This window comes from Oratosquilla oratoria, chromosome 21 (genome assembly GCF_046742065.1).
Source record: "Oratosquilla oratoria isolate Oo_2021 chromosome 21, ASM4674206v1, whole genome shotgun sequence".
NCBI lineage: Eukaryota > Metazoa > Arthropoda > Malacostraca > Stomatopoda > Squillidae > Oratosquilla > Oratosquilla oratoria.
This window is the reverse complement of record NC_134797.1, coordinates 27,599,948-27,619,947: the sequence shown is the minus strand read 5'-3', so window position 1 is coordinate 27,619,947 and position 20,000 is coordinate 27,599,948. Positions and strand designations below refer to the sequence as shown.

At 44.7% G+C, this 20,000-nt stretch overlaps 1 protein-coding gene across 7 annotated transcripts in view; it reads left to right on the top strand.

Annotated features, from left to right (window-relative positions):
• Nucleotides 1-20,000, top strand: part of LOC143036810 (uncharacterized) — a 96,232-nt gene that overhangs the window by 61,741 nt on the left and 14,491 nt on the right. For 6 of the 7 annotated variants that reach the window (XM_076204582.1, XM_076204578.1, XM_076204580.1 and 3 more), the window contains exons 6-8: nucleotides 1,252-1,503; nucleotides 3,888-4,091; nucleotides 4,579-4,846. In XM_076204582.1, coding sequence (XP_076060697.1) covers nucleotides 1,252-1,503; nucleotides 3,888-4,091; nucleotides 4,579-4,846 — 724 coding nt within the window. The remainder of the gene's footprint in view (nucleotides 1-1,251; nucleotides 1,504-3,887; nucleotides 4,092-4,578; nucleotides 4,847-20,000) is intronic. The other variant, XM_076204584.1, reaches the window with a different exon arrangement.

Here is a 20,000-nt window from a genome sequence, read left to right as displayed (position 1 = left end):
TGATGGCTTCAAGCATATGGCTTATGATTTGAACTGGTCCTTTGGCCCGTATCTCATTGGTCTGCAAGCTTACATGTGCAAAAAAAAATTGGCGAAATGAATTTGGATGCATCAAATTTCTACTACCTGTGAATGGGCCATTAGACAAAAACCGACTTTTGATAAATGTTTTTTGATTATGGAACTGCCAGTGCAGAGATTGCAAGGTTTAAAAAAAAAAAAAAAAAAATCTTGGGAACCCGACACAGCGCACACTTAGTTTAATAAACATGTCACCGATGATGCATAACAGTCACCTTCTATTGCCCATTCAGAGGATTGTTACATTATTTCTTTTTTTTCTGTGAATTTTGTGATTTGATATTGAGTGGCGACGTTTTGCCTGTGTGACCACGTGGTCCTTTCACGATGCATCACCTCCTCTCCTCCTCCTCCTTTTCCTCCTCCTCCCCCCTCTTCCTCCTCTTCTTCATCTCCACCACCTTGCTCTCTACTACTACTACTACTTTTTTTTATAACTATTACTGTTTCGATCCGTTCCGTCTGCAGTCTTTTGTATCTAGTAGTCACAATGAGACTCGCCTCGCTCATTGGGTCAGGGACGGGTTTGAACCCGCACGACCCTTTGCTGCCCAACGAAGGATCGTCTAGGTTCAGCAGATCATCTCTTCATGTCATTTACCCTCCCCCTCAACAATTGTAAGCTATTGTAAATCAGATTGGCCCCCCCTACCCTCCCCCCTTGAATCTATAGAAATCCCGACTCGTGGTCGGGGAAAATCACTGCCTAGTGTGCGTAAACCGGGGGAGGGAGGGAGGGGGGGTTGGATGCTGCCGTTCAGAAACTCGAAAGTAACCTAACTCAGTGGGTGGGGGAGTCGAGTTCCCCCCCAATGCCGAGCCAACCAACCCATCAACCCACCCACCTACCCACCCACCCCCACCCCCACCTTCCAACCATCCCAGTCAACCAAAGTAGCTGTGGGTCTCCACGTGGTCCTTATGTTTCGTATCATTGCACACTGGTTGTACCTGTCTGTATACTTAGCTATGTGCACCTGTCACCTCAGGATTCATACCATTTGGATATTTCATGGTTAATTCCCCTACTTGTTGAAACAATAAATGCATATTTTGGTGTTGTTATCCAATGTTGTTACAAAATGCACTACTATACACGAGTAGGCCTAGGCTGTAAGCTAGACTGATGGTCACGGCTGCCCTATAACACTATCACGTCACGCTGTGCAGTAAGTGGGGCCGCCGCCACCCCCCTGCCGCCCCCGGGGGGGCACCACGCCCCGCCTCCTCCTCTTCCTCCTCCCGGCCACGCCCACCATCCTTCCGCTACACAACACGCCCCTTCAGCCCACCACCCGCCCGTCGCCCACGGGCTCCCTGGAGCCCAAACGGCGGCGGCGTCGGCTGCAGGTGGTAGTGGTGGGCATTCGGCCCCGCCCCCGCTGCCCGAGTTGGGCCCTACGGTCAGCCTGCCCCATCCAGGTAACGTGGCGAGGTGGCCTCTTCAAGCCCCTGCGCCCTCCTCCCTCAGCAGTACTACGCCCACACCGCTCCTAGCAGCCCGCTGTAACCATAGTGCCCACGCGCTACTAAGTGGCGTAGTATTCACACCAGAACCATGAGGGAATACCATGCTTGGGTACCATAGCCCTCGGGTACCCACTAGTGGTACTGACCCCCTACCTGCACCGTTGCGTTGCTCCTCCCCCCCTCCCCCAACGTAGATTTCTAGAGCCCGTACTATATATATAATGTATATATAGGTGTCTATATATGTATATATATATGTATGTATGAATATATATATATACGTATATGTATAGATATGTATATGTATATTATATATGTATATATATATAGATATGTATATATGTATATATATATAGATATGTATATATGTGTATATATATAGATATGTATATATGTGTATATATATATGTATATATATATTGCCCCCCTCCCACTCCGCCCCTGGTTTGGCTTTCAGTGTGGTAGCACCCTCCCATATCGTAAGTATGGAGGCCCTACAGATACCAAAAAATAACCAGCAGTCATCATCTTCCTTTCTCTCTGTACCGCTTACTGCATTATTTTAGCACGCTTTTACGCCCCTCTTGCTTCCCATTAACACTTGTTTGCTGTTTGTAATCACAACACCAAGATTGTTTACAAAGAGCCAGTACAAGACCGCCTCTTTTCCGCGCTTAGATTCTTGCTGTTGCTTTTAGTGTTGCCGCTTGCCCCGTAGAAGGCGCATGCTACAAAGTTAATACAAGTAGTTGTTGATAACTACGTAGTTGTTTGGAGTGGCAAAAACCTGTGCATGTGTCATGATTATGAATGGAGATGGTCGCAATCCCCGTAGTGTCGAAGCAGAGTCAAGTGTGTTATGCTACAAACCCGTCTTGTTCTTGAAGAAAATTGTAAATCAAAATGTGGAGAGGTGACCTTCCAGCACCATGCGACTCTACGTGTCTCTCATAAACGTCATTTTACCACAATGCAAGACAACGACTCGAAAATGCCACTACGGGGACTTTCGACGTGTGTACATACGAATGCCTAAGGACAGTAGGGAAACTTGGGGAGGGGGGAGATGGGGGGGGGGCTTGTGTGCCCAACGAATCACGTGGACACTGACACGACCTGACCTATCACTTGTTGGGCCCGAATAGTAATAATGATAATAGTGATAGTGCTGCCGACACACCCGAAACTAATCAGTCAATAATATATAATGGATATACAGGTGCGACCCAATTGAGTTGGCGACTTCTGAGATACCTCAACCCCGTCACACACAAACGTTGGGAAAAATAAATAAAAGTAATTGACAACGCTAGTGCTGCTCTGCATCCACATTTCGCTAAGCTTTCGGCCAAGCTAGGAATTTGCACTGTAAGCCAATGAATTTACACACAGGAGACCATGGGGATAAGCCTTTCGAGAGACAAGGAAATTAATACGCGTCTAATTTAAGATATTGTGGGTCATTGGGTTCAGATAAACCTCTTTTTTTAAACCCCTTCTCTTTTTTTTAATATATATACTGCCATGGAAATTCTTCACCCAGGGGGTTGAGGTTCATCCAAGAAGTCGTCCCATGTTAACTGGTGTACGCTCTTAACTCCCATCCATATCATTACCACAGCTACTTACCATCACAGCTACTTTTATATACATCTAAGTGATAAGAATTTATTTGTTAAGCATTCAAATGACGACTCGTTCACAGCCCACAATAGAGGACGGGCCTCGGAAATCCCATGTCACTGGTTGTTTCAGCGCTTACACACACAGCCAAACAAACAAACAACACACACGCACACACACACACACACACGCACACACACACATACACACACACATAATAGATCAGTACCACTTGCCTGTTGACTTGACTGCTCCACCGAACATTTCATTCTCGATACTAATCGGTCCCTTTGGTGGGTTCTTGGCGTTTTAGCCTTGAAGAGATAACCTCGGAGAGTCTCTGGAAGGGGGCCAGTGGTGCTGATGCCTTGGAATTGCTTAATGATTTCCGTAGCCCAGTGTCCAATAACATGTAGTGGCTTCTCTTCACTACTGACATGTGTTTACACAAATTGACCGCCGGCAGCGACACTAAGAATAAGACTTGACTACCTAACCAAATACCGAATAACCAACCAACCAGGGAACACTGATGTCATATACATATTTGATATCAAAGTCATGTTCAGAATCACTGTAGAGTAAAAGTAACTATTGGAAAGTAATAATTTTTAGACGATTTGATTGATCTTGCATTGTCCTGAATTTAGAAAAGCCTCCTCGGAAGGACGGCCGTCAGTGAACTCTTTCCCTCCGTTTCTCCCGAACACCAGACGATGTAGCTGGTACCTCTCATGGTAACGAGTACGATCCTACGTATCCCTACGTGAAGCAGGACCCCGAGAACATACCCGAGGGTCATGGCGTGGCTCATGGAGCTGTTGGCGACGGCGGGCAGAGAATGACCGTTACTCCGGAGTTGCTCGGGCTTATGCCCGCGGCTACGTCCTCCAACGCATCCTCTCACTACTCCTCAGGTGAGTTCCTCAATATTTACTTGTTCTTACCCCCCCCCCCACTGCAAGGTGACGCCCTTTGGCCAGGGGGCTTTTCTCCAGTTGACGGGAGTTGGGTGTGGGGGGGGGTGCCCATAGTCTTAATAATGGGGCCAAGAAAATCTTTATGAACCCGTCCAGCAATTTGACTCTCAGTATAATTTTGTGCATATGCTGGTGGAGATAGGGGAGGAGGGTGGGGTTTGTCACCGCAGAAGGGATTAACCCTTTTTCAGCATGATGGCTTACTTTGAGAATTTAGTTCTTGCGAACTACAGGGCGTAGTGGGGTGCGGATTATAATGAATGTGCTCTTGGTACCGAAACCTTAATAAAATCGCCTGGCGGCCACCTGGAGTTTTATAAAGTCAGCCACCATGTTGAAGACTGAAAGAAAATTGTACCTATTATCTCCAATAATCACCACGGCAGCAGTTAAATCCCTTCGTCCACTTCTTTGTTTCCACCAGACTCTGAGAGCGTGAGTGGGACACCGGGTGGTCGCAAGATGTGGACAGACGAAGACATGGACAAGGCCCTGGACGCCTTGCGTAATTCTTCCATGTCCTTGAGTAAAGCTGCGCATATATACGGCATTCCAGCCACCACCCTATGGCAGCGGGCTCACCGAATGGGGATCGAAACGCCGAAGAAAGAAGGTCCGAACAAGACTTGGAGCGAACACGATCTGGCAGGGGCACTCGAGGAGTTGAGAAGCGGAAGAATGTCCGCCAATAGGTGAGTACACGCTTTAAGATTTCATTGTTTTTCCTTTTTCTTGTTCTCCTTTTATGGTTGTATGTGGATGATGTGTGATGCATGAGGTGGAATGAGTGGGGGGTGAGGGAGTATGTGTGAGCAAATTTTGACGCAGCCCAAAGGGATTTCTCCCCGTCTTCTCCTTTTATGCAAGGGGGTACGGTGAGGGGGGATCGCCGATTTAATGAAGCGGCCTTGCTGTGGATGTGCTGTGACTTGCGACACTGCCTCTGACCCAGGGCAGTGGACAAGGTGCAGGGATGACCCGTCATCCAGGAGGTGCTAAGATGGGAGGGAGGGTGGAGGGGAGTGGTGTGTATTTAGGGATGGAATGGGTGGGAATGATTTTATGCCTTTTTCTTTTTGGCTACCTCCCTTGTAAGGGGGAAAAAGCCTTGGTATATGTATGTATGTATTATTATTATTCATTTCTCTTCTTTTTCTGTCCTTTACTTCTTTCGGCGGAAAGTTATATCGACCTAAATGAAACTATCCACAGTCGGGCCTTTCAGTGAAGTGGCATCCCATAAAAAAGTTAGTCGAAAAATGTAATTCGATTTTAAGTACAAGGGACGGGCTCAAAGAATTTTGGAAAGTTCAATATAGTACGTTCTTTTCATCTTTTGTCATGTGGTAATACGTGACCGTATGGTTGACGTCTGTGGTGCCTCCTGACTGAAGGGCCTGAAGCGGGAATAGAAAGGTCGAGTCGGTTTTGAACGAAAGTAAGGTCGAGTCGGTTTTGAACGAAAGTAAGGTCGAGTCGGTTTTGAACGAAAGTAAGGTCGAGTAGAGTTTGAACGAAAGTAAGGTCAGTTGCTGGTTACATCGATGTACTCAGACGCTAATGGGAGGAATTGGTGATTCAGTATATGTCGGTCATTGGACCCAATACATAGCGGAAATAGAATTGGTGTATTATGCGGACGGATGTAATTGAAAAAAAATCTTTTACCTATGTGTGTTTTGTCAGTCATTTGTAGTTTTATCATAATCGAAACCGAGATCTCGTGGAAACCTGCAATCGCCACGAAAACATAACAAAGATAACTTTTAGGTATTTTTGAGTTAACCTGCTACAAGATAACGAACGCAGAAAGTGCAAGTCTAGGAGGTGTAATGGACAGCCTGAATGGTAAATTCGTATTCGATCAAATAAGGTTAGAAAAATCATCCAACAAATCTTACTAGTATACAACTTCCCCCCCCCTCCTTTCTTTTGGGGGGGGTAGGGTGTTGGGCTACTTTACGTGATTTTGCGCAACTTAATTGCGTATTTTAAGCTCCATTGCTTTGAATAAGCATGATATTTTTTTCCATTAAGTAAACAGTAATAGATCGATAGTGTTTCATGTGGCAACCCTGGACAGAGACAATTTACCGCCATACAGGAGCAAATGATCGTGAAGGGCCCGAAGAGCTCAATCACATGTATTATCTGGGAATTTATTTAATGATACGAATATCAGTTCTTGCATTTGAACATTAACCTGGTTGTCTTTGGTCGTGAATGCTGAGAAAATATAATGTATATAAAAATTGTATGAAAATTTTCTCCTTTCATCGAAAAAAGTAAAAACATAAAATCTACGGCTTGCTAAGTCGCAGTTATTCCACGCCGTGTGCCTCCTTCGGGGCCAGAGACGCGTGCACCAGGTCTGCCTGTTGTTCACTGGATAGAGGATATGATGGCTGTGGATGAGAGAATGATGAGAAGTGAAGAAAATCGTTTTGGCGGGAATGGAAGTATAATGCGCAGGTTGCCTGCCATGCTGCACGAAGCGAATATAACGAGAGTTAAAAAAAAAAAAAAAATGCAAAGTGCAAATGGAGGTTTTCGCAAGAAGAGAATTGAATGAATTAACAAAGAAACGAAGTTGGAAGGAGGGAGGGATGTGTCTGGAAAGAAGAAGAATTATTCAAAAACTGACGTGTGGGCTACCTTGGGGTGGTGGATAGTGGAATGAACGAGTTGTAACGAAGAAAAGTTTCGGTGTTTGGGAAGTAGGTTAGACTGGAATTCATCCATATACTGATATTATATGTACATGAATGGGAAGAAGTTGTGTGTTTGTGTAATGAGAGCGCACGTTTGAAGGCAAAAAGCGAGGTAGGCGGTTAGACTAACCACGAAATTCTGTGGCGTCAGTGAGGGCATACATTTTCAGACCTCTGTTCAAACTAGGCTGTCGTGCCTAGCCACCCCGTTGTGCAGAGGAGAGTTTAAAAGCCGAACACACACACACACACACACACACACACACACACACACACGACTCGATGGCGCTGTTGGTAGAGCACTGAACTGCCTTGATAGTGGCTCACAGTTCTAGGTTAGAATCCTGCCCAGGGCCGAAATTATTTCGGTACCGCTGCGCTTCGAGTCGTTACTCTGACTCGTGGGCGGGGAGTTGGGTGTGTGTATGTGTGAAAGGTCATAGCATTACCCATAGATCGGACCTACGAGCTCTGAGCTCTCTTCCAGGAGGGAAATAGCTGTCGATCACGAGTCCAACACGTGATCCAAAGACCAAGTGAATGAAAAAATACACACACACACACACACACACACACACACACACACACACACACAATGGTCACAGTGAAAAAGAAAGAAAAAAATAGGATATATTTTTGTATGGGTTCACCGGTATCGGAGGAAACGCCGAGGAAAAGAATTCCACAGTTTTGCGGCGGGAGGAAACAAACGAACCAACAATGGGATGCGCTGCCACTCGAACTAGTGTGCGATCCGCGGACATGTACCGTGTGTTGACATACGTGCCTGTGTATTCCCCTTGGTCTTTTGGATCACGTGTTGGACTCGTGATCGACAGTTATTTCCCTCCCGGAAGAGAGCTCAGAGCTCGTATGACCGACCTATGGGTAATACTATGACCTTACACGCACACACTTACACCCAACTCCCCGCCCACGAGAGTTGGAGTAACGACTCGAAGCTCAGCGATACTGAAATAATTTCAGCCCTGGGCAGGATTCGAACCAGGTAGCGCCGGCACCCCCGTGCTGACAGTCTGAGACTCTACCAACCGCCCTTGATGCTTACGGTTACCCACGGATACCCACCGGAGCACAACTTCCTCCTGGGCCTCCCGATACAGGAGGTCGAGTCAGGTCGACGGCCACCGATTTAGAAAGAGCCTCTCAGTCAAGTGGAATGATAACGAAAAGTAAATCAGAGTTCGGAAAGTACTCGGGGGATTTCCGTCTCTGTTCTTGATGAAACAAGTCTTTAGGACAGGATGTGATAGAAGAACAATGTCTGGGAAAAAGTGAATAACTGTCGGTCTGCTAAGAAATAATGAATCATAAGCTAATGGAGAATATTCTAGCTGAAATACGATTCCCTCGTCGTAATTTGTAGCCAATCTATGAATGCCTGCTTCTTCTCTTCTACACCCTTCTTTGCTTCCTCATCCCACCTCTCACTACCCTTCCTTCTATTTCCTCCCGCCCTCCTTGTTCCACACACCATCTTTGCACACCTTATGACTCCCCCCTTGAACCATCCCCATTCCTCCTCCACTCCTAGTTCTACTCTATCCTTCACTCCCTCCCACTCCTCTCTCAGCTTCTTATACTCATTTTCCTTTTCTTTCTCATTTAAGCAGTTCATTCTAAGTACCTCCCTACCTTCTGCCCCTTTCCCTCTTTCTCCACCTATTCTCCACTCTCAATTTACCTTCCACCAGAAAATGATCTGATATCCCCTCTCTCTCCCCTTAGAACATGTACATCCTTAAATCTACCTACCATACTCCTGGTCACCACTACATAGTCCATTAACTCTCTCTGCCACCCTGCCATCCACCACCCTCTCCCATGTGTACTTATGCTCGACTTTCTTCTATCATCAACTCTCAAGACATCTCCACCATCAATTCTCCACTACGATTTTAACCTGGAACTCCACACTTCCCAATCACTCCGTCTATTGGTTCGTTTCCTACCCTAGCATTAAGGTCTCCCAATACAACTACATTGACATTTCTCCCTAATCCCTCTATGCACACATTTATATCTACTTTAGGTTTCTACTCGAACGAAATAGCAAAAGCAGGTAGCATGCTTGCGAAAAATGCTTAATGTGCCGGCACCTGTGCACACAAACATGGATTTCAAAACAAAGTCGTCACTGGAAAAAATGGACTCAATATTGTTCTTTTGAGGAGTTCAAACGTCATCCGCGTTTATGTCAAGTGGGCTTACTTGTTGGAAGTGGGGGTTTTCGCGGTATAAAAGGTCTTTCCCACGATGGAAATTGCAATGATTTAATTATTTCAATTCCCACGATGGAAATTGCAATGATTTAATTATTTCAAAAGATTTTTATCATTTCACTATAGGCAGATGTGACCTTGAATCGAACCCTGACCTTTTCTATGTCGGTCACCGTTGAGTTTTAGCCACATAACATCTGTGTGTATGTGAGAGCGCACGGATGAATACATACCGGTACAGTGTACATGTTCATGCATTTAGATATACACACGAGTATACTGTAAATGCACGACTTCTTGAACGCGCATGCATGCGAGTGCCTTTTTTTTTCTCTCTCCTTCTCCTTACGATTCAAGCACGCTGTGGTGGGGAGACGAGAATACGGCCAATGTGTTCCCCCCAGCGTGTCACAAAAGGCGATTACATGGGGCGGAGCGAGTGGAAGAGGGGTGTCCCCCACTTCCCTCAATTTTTCTCCCACGAAGAGTCAAAGCAAAAGTATGGTACGAATTGGCCACCCCACTTAAGAGGGGGACAGTCCTTTGTTGGCATGTGTGATCAACACTAGTAATTGTACACCTGACTCGTGTATGCGTGATAAAATCAGGAAAGCTTGCATAATTATATTCCTGGCGTTTGGAATGCACCTTTATACAGTGGAGATAAAATGGAAGGGCGGTTTATAATGGCATCTGCGTGCAAGCTCTTATTCGGCCGTTTTAGCTGTGTAGCGGCTTGTTTGCTTAGCTATATCACATTAGGCTGATGCTAATTTTTGTATTAGAAAGGTAAATATTGGCGGCTCCATCGAATTGTTGGATGGCACAGGAAACTTGCCTCCCGAAAATTGTTTGTGTGTGTGTTTTATATATATATATATATATATATATATATATATATATATATATATATATATATATATATATATTATACGACAGGGAGGGTGGAGGGGTGTGGAGAGTGTTCAGGGATGGAATGGGTGGGAATGATTTTATGCATTTTCCTTTTTGGCTACCTCCCTTGTAAGGGGGAAAAATCCTTGGTATATGTATATACGACAGTAGCTTTTGAACAGTATTCACCACGTTCATTCAAGTATAGTAGTTACTAAACGACTTTTCGGTTACCTAAATTGGCAACAAAAGGAAACCTAACGTCATTGTGAGTAATGCCTCACTTAGGAGACTCCTTCGAGACATCAGTCTTACCAACTACCGAATTCGTGAATGTACTTTTACGAGCTTCTTACTGTATGTGCGTGGATATACAACGGTAATGAACTTTCAAAAACATGAATGTGAGGGTGATAACCAAGGTTTTAATACTAAATGGTAAAGAAGTAAAATGTCTCGTTGACAGTGTGTTTCGAATCCTCATTGATGGAAAGAATTTACGTCAAGGATTGCAAACTGAGGGAATAAAGGATCGTTTCTAGACGTACAATTTGTATGTAATGAAGTCCAGAGTAAAATGTGGAATTGGCGTTTACAAGGAGGGTGGGTGGGTTAGTGTTCAGTCTGAAATTCCCTGAAATTACAAGGCATTCAGAATCCGAAATTCCCTGAAATCACAAGGAATTCAGAATCCGAAATTCCCTGAAATCACAAGGAATTCCGAAAGGATATCCCCGTGCTTATAAGTAATTACATTGTCAGGAGATTTATTATATTATGCGATGCTGCGATTTCACGACAAACCGCTTGCGTACGAGCTCCAAACACAATATTCAATATCAAGATTACTCCCCCGAAACATATCCTTTTGAATAGGAAAAAATCTGACGGAAAATATTCCCACACACAAAGATTTAATCATATCTAAGTTCACGTATGCACAAAGAATACTATTAGATCTTCTGTTGCGACCACCTCACCCGCACTCCTCTCGGACTCCCTAGCGGTGACTGTACATTACCTGCCGCAAGAGTCCAAGCGCATAGGGTAAAAGTGACGGCTCCGGCCGCAACTACACGCCTCCTGGCTCTTCAGTGGGTGTCGTCACCTTGTTCGATTTGTACCTGTGCCTCTATAGCAATAGTAAAGGACTTGCAGCCGATCACGCTTCACCCTTCCCGTAACGAGTAACAGTTCCTCTTGTAAGCGAAAAAGTGATTAACATCTAAACGAGATAATTTTTCTTCGCGTCTATGATCGGAGAAGTCCCGAATACGTGGAATTATTAACGTCATTGTATGACCCTATTCTTTCGTTCGTTAACTTGTTTGAATAAGCGAAGTTCTGTAGGCTCGACTTGGTATAGTTTTCTAATCAAGCAAGTAAATTTAGACAAATGAAATTTAATTTCTGATTATAAATCACTGAGGTCCAAAACCCATGTGCACGAAGGCAGCCTGGCCCCATGCATACTGATTTTTGCTATCTTCTAAGTGATGATGCGAAGACTTTACATGTGTGTACGTAAGTACGGCGTTTATAAAAGATACAAGGAGTTTATATTTTGGATGTGCATACTCATATTTACATGCACTAGTGTGTGTGTGTGTGTGTGTGTAGGCGTGCGTGCGTGTGTATTGCACATCCGTCTCTCAAAGTATCATACAGTGGGTGGGAACGATACCTACGATTCTCCTTTCCCACATTCTATAAACAACAATTATAATTTATAATGACGTACTAGAAATGCAATGTTTGGTTTATAAGAATGTAGGATGGTGTGTTTGCTCATTGAAATGGAATGAAGTCAGTTGTGGGATTTAATTCGCAAGCGTGTGTACACACACACACAGACACACACACACACACAGACACACACACACACACACACACACACACACACACACACACACACACACACACACACACAATAAAACACACATACATATACCAAAGGCTTCTTTCCTCTTACACGGGGGGTAGCCAAAAAGAAAAAGGCATAGAAACCACTCCCACCCATTCCATTTCCTATATATTCCACTCCCCTCCTCCCTCCCTCTTATCTTGGCACCTCCTGGATGACGGGTCATCCCTGCATCCTGTCCACTGCCCTGGGTCAGGAGCAGTGTCGCAAGACACAGCACAATAAATAAAACATACGCACAGAAATATACATGCACAGTTGTAAACAAACGTATGTGTCTGAGGACCGTTTCCAACTACGGTCAAACCTCCATCTGTAAGGAACTGAAAGTGTGTGTGTGAAGGGGGAATTAACTTCTCTTTACCTGACAAAGGAAGTTGTGCCTTTCTTAGCATTCCACGTAATTGGATTCCCGTCGTGGAAACCCACAGCAACAATGAGCTTTATTACTGGATTCAGGATCCTTTCAAAACAATTGGTCTTGTATGAGAGGTCATTGGAGTCTGCTCAGGTCATGGCTTGAGACCGTACAGGACACGCTAGGCTTTTCTTACTCCATAAATTATTATTTTTTAATAGACATTTGTGAGGAGCTAAGAAAAGAGGGAGTGGAGTGGGTGGGAGTGGAATGGGTGGAAGTGGGATTACGCCTTCACTTTAGTTACCTTCCTTATAAGGAAAAAAATAGTATATGCATGGTATTTACGAGTACATGCATCTTTCCATCGTAGGTACCGAAATAGATATCGAAAAAGTAGTGAAAACGATGAAGAGGTTTACGTAAAGCGTAGGAAGAAAAGTATGTAAATGTGTGTGTGTGATTCACCATGGTAATGGATCACGTGTTGAACTCGTTATCGACAGCTATTACCCTCCCGGATGAGAGTTTAGAGCTCATATATGATCGATCTATGGGTAATGCTGTGACCTTACACACACGCACGCACACACACACACACCTACACCTACACCTACCTACCTCCCCGTCCACAAGAGTTGGAATACCGGCTCGAAGCGCAGTGATACAGAAATAATTTCATCCCTAGGCGGGAATCGAACTCGGACCGCTGGAGTAGCGGTTGTGAACGCTACCGCTGCGCCGTCGAGCCGGTGTGTGTGTGTGTATGTGTGTGTGCGTGTTTCAGAGAGGGAGAGAGAGAAAACCACTTAACGAATTCCACATGACCAGGTCCCAAGCACATGGGACAAAGGTAACGGCTCTGGCCTCTGCAACGCATGAGTGAGCACACACACATATACACCTCACCCTATTCGTAACTGTGTTTAAGTATGGAGAACTTATGATGAGGTCACCATAAAAAAAAGGTCAAGGTTGTAAGCGTCGACGCCCTCAAATGGAGTTACGGGGAGGGAAGAGGGCTCGCTAGCGGGGAATTCGCCATTTTTATTCCGTCGCAAATTTTACATCTGACCTAGCCCCCCCCCACTCCCCCCCTCTCTCTCTCTCTCACACACACACACACACACACACACACACACACACACACACACACACACACACATCCTTTGAAGCTATATGAAGGTGGTAATACCTTTATATTGATATATTTCCTGACGCCAAATGAAATTATTCAGTGTTGGGTCACTGGTACCAGTGGATCATTGCCTCGTAGCATACCGGCCGAATAAAACCATCAGATTGTTACCATGCAGATAATGAGAGACGAATGACGCAGCATTGAAGTCGAGGAAGAGACGACATAAAATGGACTCGGAGTATCAGTTCAGTCAAATGTCCTCAATTTCTCTCATTCATTTGCATCACTCGCGGTCGGAGTAAAACGAGCGGCGGTTCGAAGGCCCGCACTGACCTGCCAGACTGGCTCTTGTTCCGAACAGTTGATTGGGTCCGTTGTAGGAGACAGAAAGGATGATCCGATTTCGCAATAAAATGCGTCTCCTATTTGCATGCTGGTTTCGCATTCGTCGAGTTGAGGGTTCGAATCCCGCATTACTTCGGTTTCCAGCAGTGGCTATTACCTCCAACAGTCCAAGCGCATGGGGCAAAGGTGAGAGAGCTTCGGCCTCTGCTGTTCAGCGCCTCCTGGCATAAGCTCCTCACCTATTTGGAGGAAATCGAAGCACACATTTGCTGTTGACCCACGGCGGGGATCTGCTTCCCGGCAACGCAGAGAGTTCGAAACGAGGTATTGAAGCTGGTGGAGGACGTGGCCAAGTTAAAAGAGGGGAGTCAACAAGAGGCAAACGGACGGGAGCATCGTGTCCAAAGGAGGTGGAGGACAATGGAGGATGCGGGATTCTTGGGTCGGGAGGAGGTCAGCGAGCAGCAACGGCAGAGGCGGCGGCGGCGGCAAGTGATGGGGATGAGCTAGCATGACTTAGCACTTCTTGCTTGCTCCAGACGACTGCACGAGACCTTGTAGTATGCCCCTGACCTTGCCGCTGTGTCACAGCCTTGCAGGCGGGGCACACGTGAAAAATGATGTGGCGCTGGCCTCGAACGTGTATGCACGAGGCAGGAACAGTGGGTTGGGTGAACGTGTGTGGTGGGGGCGGGGGGGGTGGGAGGGGCGGATAGTATAGGAAGACGCAGAAGCAAAAGTGTGGGAAGGAAGAAAGGAAGGAAGGAAGGGTTAACTTGAAGGCTTCCGTGCCGTGCGGCCAACTCGTCGAGCCGAGCTCGGTCGAAGTCATTGTGTACGACGGAAGAGGGGGAGACTCAATTTTCCATTCGGAGCTCTTACGCTTTCGTGTATTTTGTCGAGACTAAATGTGTTTATTTCTCTGCGTGCTCTGTTGGTGCAGTCGAGATTCATGGAACGTTTGTAGTGGGCATTCCGTTCATGTCACCACACACGGCTCGACGGCGTTGTGGTACCGTTCGCGACCGCAAACCCAGCGGTCCGGGTTCGATTCCCGCCTAGGACTCGAATAATTTCAGCATCGCTGCACCGTGAGCTGGCACTCCAACTCTCTTGGGCAAGGAGTTTGTGTGTAAGGTCATAATATTACCCATAGGTCGGGCATATACGAGCTCTGAGCTCTCATGCGGAAGGGTAATAGCTGTCAATCACAAGTCCGACACGTGATCCAAAGACCGTGGTTAGGGTCGCGAGTTGTTACGTTACGGAACAAGTTCGTGCTCCGGGTATTATGTGAATGTTTCCACTGATATACTGTAGGAAGTTACTTCTCTCATTCCTTGAGTAAGGGGTGTAGGTCACAGAATTTCCCATAGATCAAGCCATATAATCTATGGAACTCGTCCGGGTGGGTAATAGTTGTCGCTTACGAGTGAAGCACGTTATCCAATACCATGGTGAATCACAAACATTTCATGGATGTGTGCATAGTAATGATTAGTTACTGTTATGACATATATCCAACACACACACACACACACACACACACACACACACACACACGGAGCTGAGAATATATTAATTTCAGAACAAAATATTTGAAGAATTTAAAAAAGACAACCTTGTCCTAAGTGAATCCATTACAGAAGAGGAGAAAGGTTTGGAAGTTTTGATAAAACCTGTCACCTTGCAGGCATATCGGTAAGATTGTGGGAAAACCATATGGACTGCTACAGAACATTAAATGGAATTTCACTGTATAATGGGAGGATGGGAGGAGTAGAAACCCTAATCTTTCTAAGACTAGAATATACATCAGTGGTATGGTCCACCACACAGAGTGAAATATACAAGCAAGATCGAGAGTATATACAAAGGGCAGAAACCAAACTGGCTCCCTGCCTGGCTGATAAGCCGTACGAGGAGAGGGAAGAAGCATTGGAGCTGCCAATATTGAAAGAACGAAGAGAAAGATACGACATATTAGTGTTCAGATCACTAAAAGGTGGTAGACTACATTGATACAAGATCTCTTGGGGATGGGAGGGGGATGGAGCTGTCAATATTGAAAAAAAACAAAGAGAAAGATACGACATATTAGTGTTCAGATCACTAACAGGGGTAGACTACATTGATACAAGATCTCTTGGGGATTGGAGGGGTCGTGAGACCAAATGGCAAAATATATATAAAGTGTAAGGAAATACAGCTTTTTCTATAGATGCGTACATACTTGGAAAGCGATATAGCTCAAGTTGGTACAATACATGAGCCTGCGTAAATTTGTAACTAGGTGTGATCATTGGAAAGTAAAAGACAGCCCCATGATGGTTGCTTTTTACCCGTGTACTACAATTAGGTAAGTACGGACAAAGGATTTCAAAGGAAGAGCATGCCCACAGGAAACCTTTTGGTTCATAACTAGGTCGGAGGCTGGAAAAATAATAATGATAAATAAATAAATATAGGTAAACAGTAATAATAATCTATAATAGGTAATAAATTTATATATGAAAAATAGTAATGAATAAATTAAATAATAAAATGGCAGGTACTATATAAATACACAGTCTACATTTTTGTTCTGGCTAATACGCGACGATTGAGAAACCGAATGGAGTAGTGATCGAATTGCGAACTCAATAAAACCAAATCAGCCAGAAAACAAAATCGGGTGACCGTAATCCATATCATTCGTCCCGATTACACCCGAAGTCCTGAGGGAACTCCGAAATCGGTCTCGCATATTTGGCTCTGACCGGGATTCGGGTTTCAGAGATCGAAGCAATTCGTCGGTATCTACTAGCTGATGAACACGCAGCGACCGATTGACTGATGTTAGAGTCATAATACCCACTTAATAGGTGCTTTTATGCCGCCCACGATCTATAAGTAGATTTGAAGCAAGATTTTGGGAAGCCATTACCATCCAGACCTTTAAAGATGTGATTTTTTTTGTGCGTGCGTGTGTGTGTGTGTGTGTGTGTGTGTGTGTGTGTGTGTGTGTGGTTTAATGTTAAGTTGTTTTATGGGCGATTATGTGATGCTACCATCACGACGAGGGACCCCACTACCACCACACCACCTTCCAGGACCTCAGGACGTGCAGCAGGTTAAAAATAAATAAATAAATAATTGATCAAAGTGAACCACTGGCTTTCGGAATATGCCCAGATGGAAAGTGTTGGCTTCACACGCCCAGATGCATCCTGGGTGTGTGAAAAATACGGAAGGGAGGGAAGAGTGGACTGGGAGACAAATGTTTGTTTTTGGCGGATGATAAAGGATGTTGGGTAACACGAAGCAATATGACAAAAGTTGGTGTCAACTTTTGCGAAGGTGTGTGGTTAGGATAAGCTGAGAGTTGTGACTTGCTTCCCGAATACGGAAGGCTAAGGACAAAAGAGGAAGGGCAGAGATAACTGTGAAATAAAGCGACGGGCAATCATGTGATTGAAGGCATCAGTGGTGCAAAAATCGCCGAAGAATCAAAATAGTAACACAAAAACAAACTGTCCTAAGGTAGTTGTGGCCGCTATGGCTTCTGGAAGGGAAAATGGGAAGTGAAATCAGCGGCTATGGCTTCCCTGAGGACTGTGTGTGATTTGGGGAGACTTTGTAAGGTCCCGGATTATAGAGATAAGGAGGAGAAATGAGGCGTTGTGGCAGAGGTCCGGGCACTGTTGAGAACGCATGGACACAGGGAGAGAATGAAAATTGAGAGAGGATTTCTCTCTCTCTCTCTCTCTCTCTCTCTCTTTCTCTCTCTCTCTCTCTCTCTCCAGATTTGAAAAGGGAATGTGGACTGACCTATAACGTTAAATAATCCACTCCCCAACCTCCGCACTTTCATCTCCGGAACGAAAAATGCAATGTGGAAAATGTGCGTGTGCACACAGTGGATTATAACTGCAGTCTTCGGAAAACGTAGAGGATGATAACACACAATAAGTAGAGGTGTAAATGTTCGTAACAGGATTTAGAGAGAAAATATACATCCATACTCGTGGAGAACTGTGAAATTAGATCACGAATTGGTCAAGAAAAGTTAGGAAAAATGTATTTGTCTGTGTGAATGCATTGAGGGGATTTGTGGTTGGAACACAATTTTGATGAAGCGAAGGTAAAATTGGAATAACGAGTTAGGAACAAAGTAGATAAAGGTAACAACGTAATGCTGGTGGGATATGTATCATGATAAAATAAGAGCTCAGAGGTAAATGAAAGGGAATAGTGTGAAATATCTTTTGGAAGTGCACCAGTACACTGCGGTGCGAGAAGGTCGAACACTTACGAAATAAAAAGACAATGATGGATTGAAAAGGGGTCTCCGATTTGGAGCTGATGATGACAAGTTAAATGAATGCTGGCGCCGTAGTTGTTCAATCTTACTGTGCCAAGGTCATGGCCACGACCGTGTCTGCTGGAGAGGATTATGCATGAATGATGGCAATATTGAAGGAAAGAACGAATGATAGAGGATCGGGGAAAAAATGCGTTTTTGAGAAGTAAAGTGGTCAGAAGTAAACGGGGAGGGGGAATAGCCTTTGACAAGTATGATAATGTAATCAAGATATGAATGAGGTACGGAGTTGATGCAGACACGAGACCAGCATTCAGGACGTTTCATCGAGCTTAGATATTATATACGGCGAACAAGATATGAAGGGCTTCAGGGCAGGGGAAAAACGGGTTGGGGCAGGTCAGAAGGCTGAATCATTGAATGGTATAGAGCGCCACGGGTTAATGCGTCAAACAAGACTTCATCAGGTCAGTTGCAGCTAGGAAAAGGTGGGGAGGGGGGAGTGTGTATTTTACCTTTGTGTTTACGCTTGAAAAGAAAGTTTTACCGGAAATGCCCACCTCTTTCCTGCAGTGGGACAGTATCGCACCGAAAAAAGGTGGAAAAGGAAACATTGCAGCTCCAGAGTAGCAGAATGAATGTTGAAAGTGGTCTGCATTCATTTTTGAGTGGTCATTACTTTTCACTTAAAAGAAAGCTGCGTGACTGGCCGTCTGGTAATGCCAATAAAGTCTCTTTTAGAAGTTCATTGCATCAAATTTATGCTGTCAGTAGCCTATGCTGGAGACTTTGAAAAGGGCGTGAATCTAATAAGAACGCATTTTGATTAGGTAACAAGTGAAGTGATTGGGATTTGTGTGTGTGTGTGTGTGTGTTAGTGGGTGTGTGTGTGTTAGTGTGTGTGTGTGTGTGTGTGTGTGTGTGTGTGTGTGTGTGTGTGTGTGTGTGTGTAGGCAACATGACATTGAAGCGTGTGAAGATGGAAGAGTGAATCTGTGTAGGATTGAAGACTTACACGTAAACAAGGTTTGATAAAGGTTTTATTTCCATTAAGAATGAAAGTACCGGAGAAATGGAACAACACATGTGCTCTTTCAATCCAAGTAGAGAGAGAAATGGAAAGGAATGAGAGTATGTGAAGTTTAGTCGCGCAGAGAAGAAAGGAATTGGTCTGCAGGAATAAAAATTGGAAGTTTTGAGATTTACTTTTAGGATATACCTTTCAACGGGTTCCCTCCTCTAGAAAACACTGGTTATTGTGCTAGGAATGAGACTGTATGTGTACGTACACACACACACATGCTCTGTCTGGCATTCAGATAAAGTTATGTATTCTAGGTCATGTTTTGGAGACACATTTTAAATGTACCTTGTTGGACCTGCATTGAGTTGGTTCATTAGCCTTTTTTTTTTTTTTTTTTTGGGGGGGGGGAGTTTCCCAGTCATTCCGTTTTTAAGTGACACGAAATTAACAGCGAGTCAGTTTCCAGGTCAGGTCTGGGAGCGAAGTTTTCAGTCCTGCCTCAATACAGGAATGGTGTTTCCTGCTCACTCACGTCGCAAGTGGTTGGTTGCTTTGCCGTTCTTCGTAAACTTACGAGCCTGTGCGTCTTAAAGATTTCATGTGGCTTCTTCGTGACGCAGAGTAGACTCGTTCGTTTTACAGAAGGGTTCCTCGGGGGTTTTGTACGTAAAGAAAAACAAATTCCTTGTGTACGTAAAGACTCCATGAATTCATCATCGGTACTGTTAAAGAACTTGCAGGGACTCTTTCTGTGTTGTGCAAACGATGAAACAGAGGCCAAATAATGGATAAATCGTGATATTTATGTACCTCCAAAAGAATACAATGCACCTTTCAATTCCCATGTTATTTACATACCTTATCGGTACAGCATAATAATAATGATAATACTCTTCTAGTGGG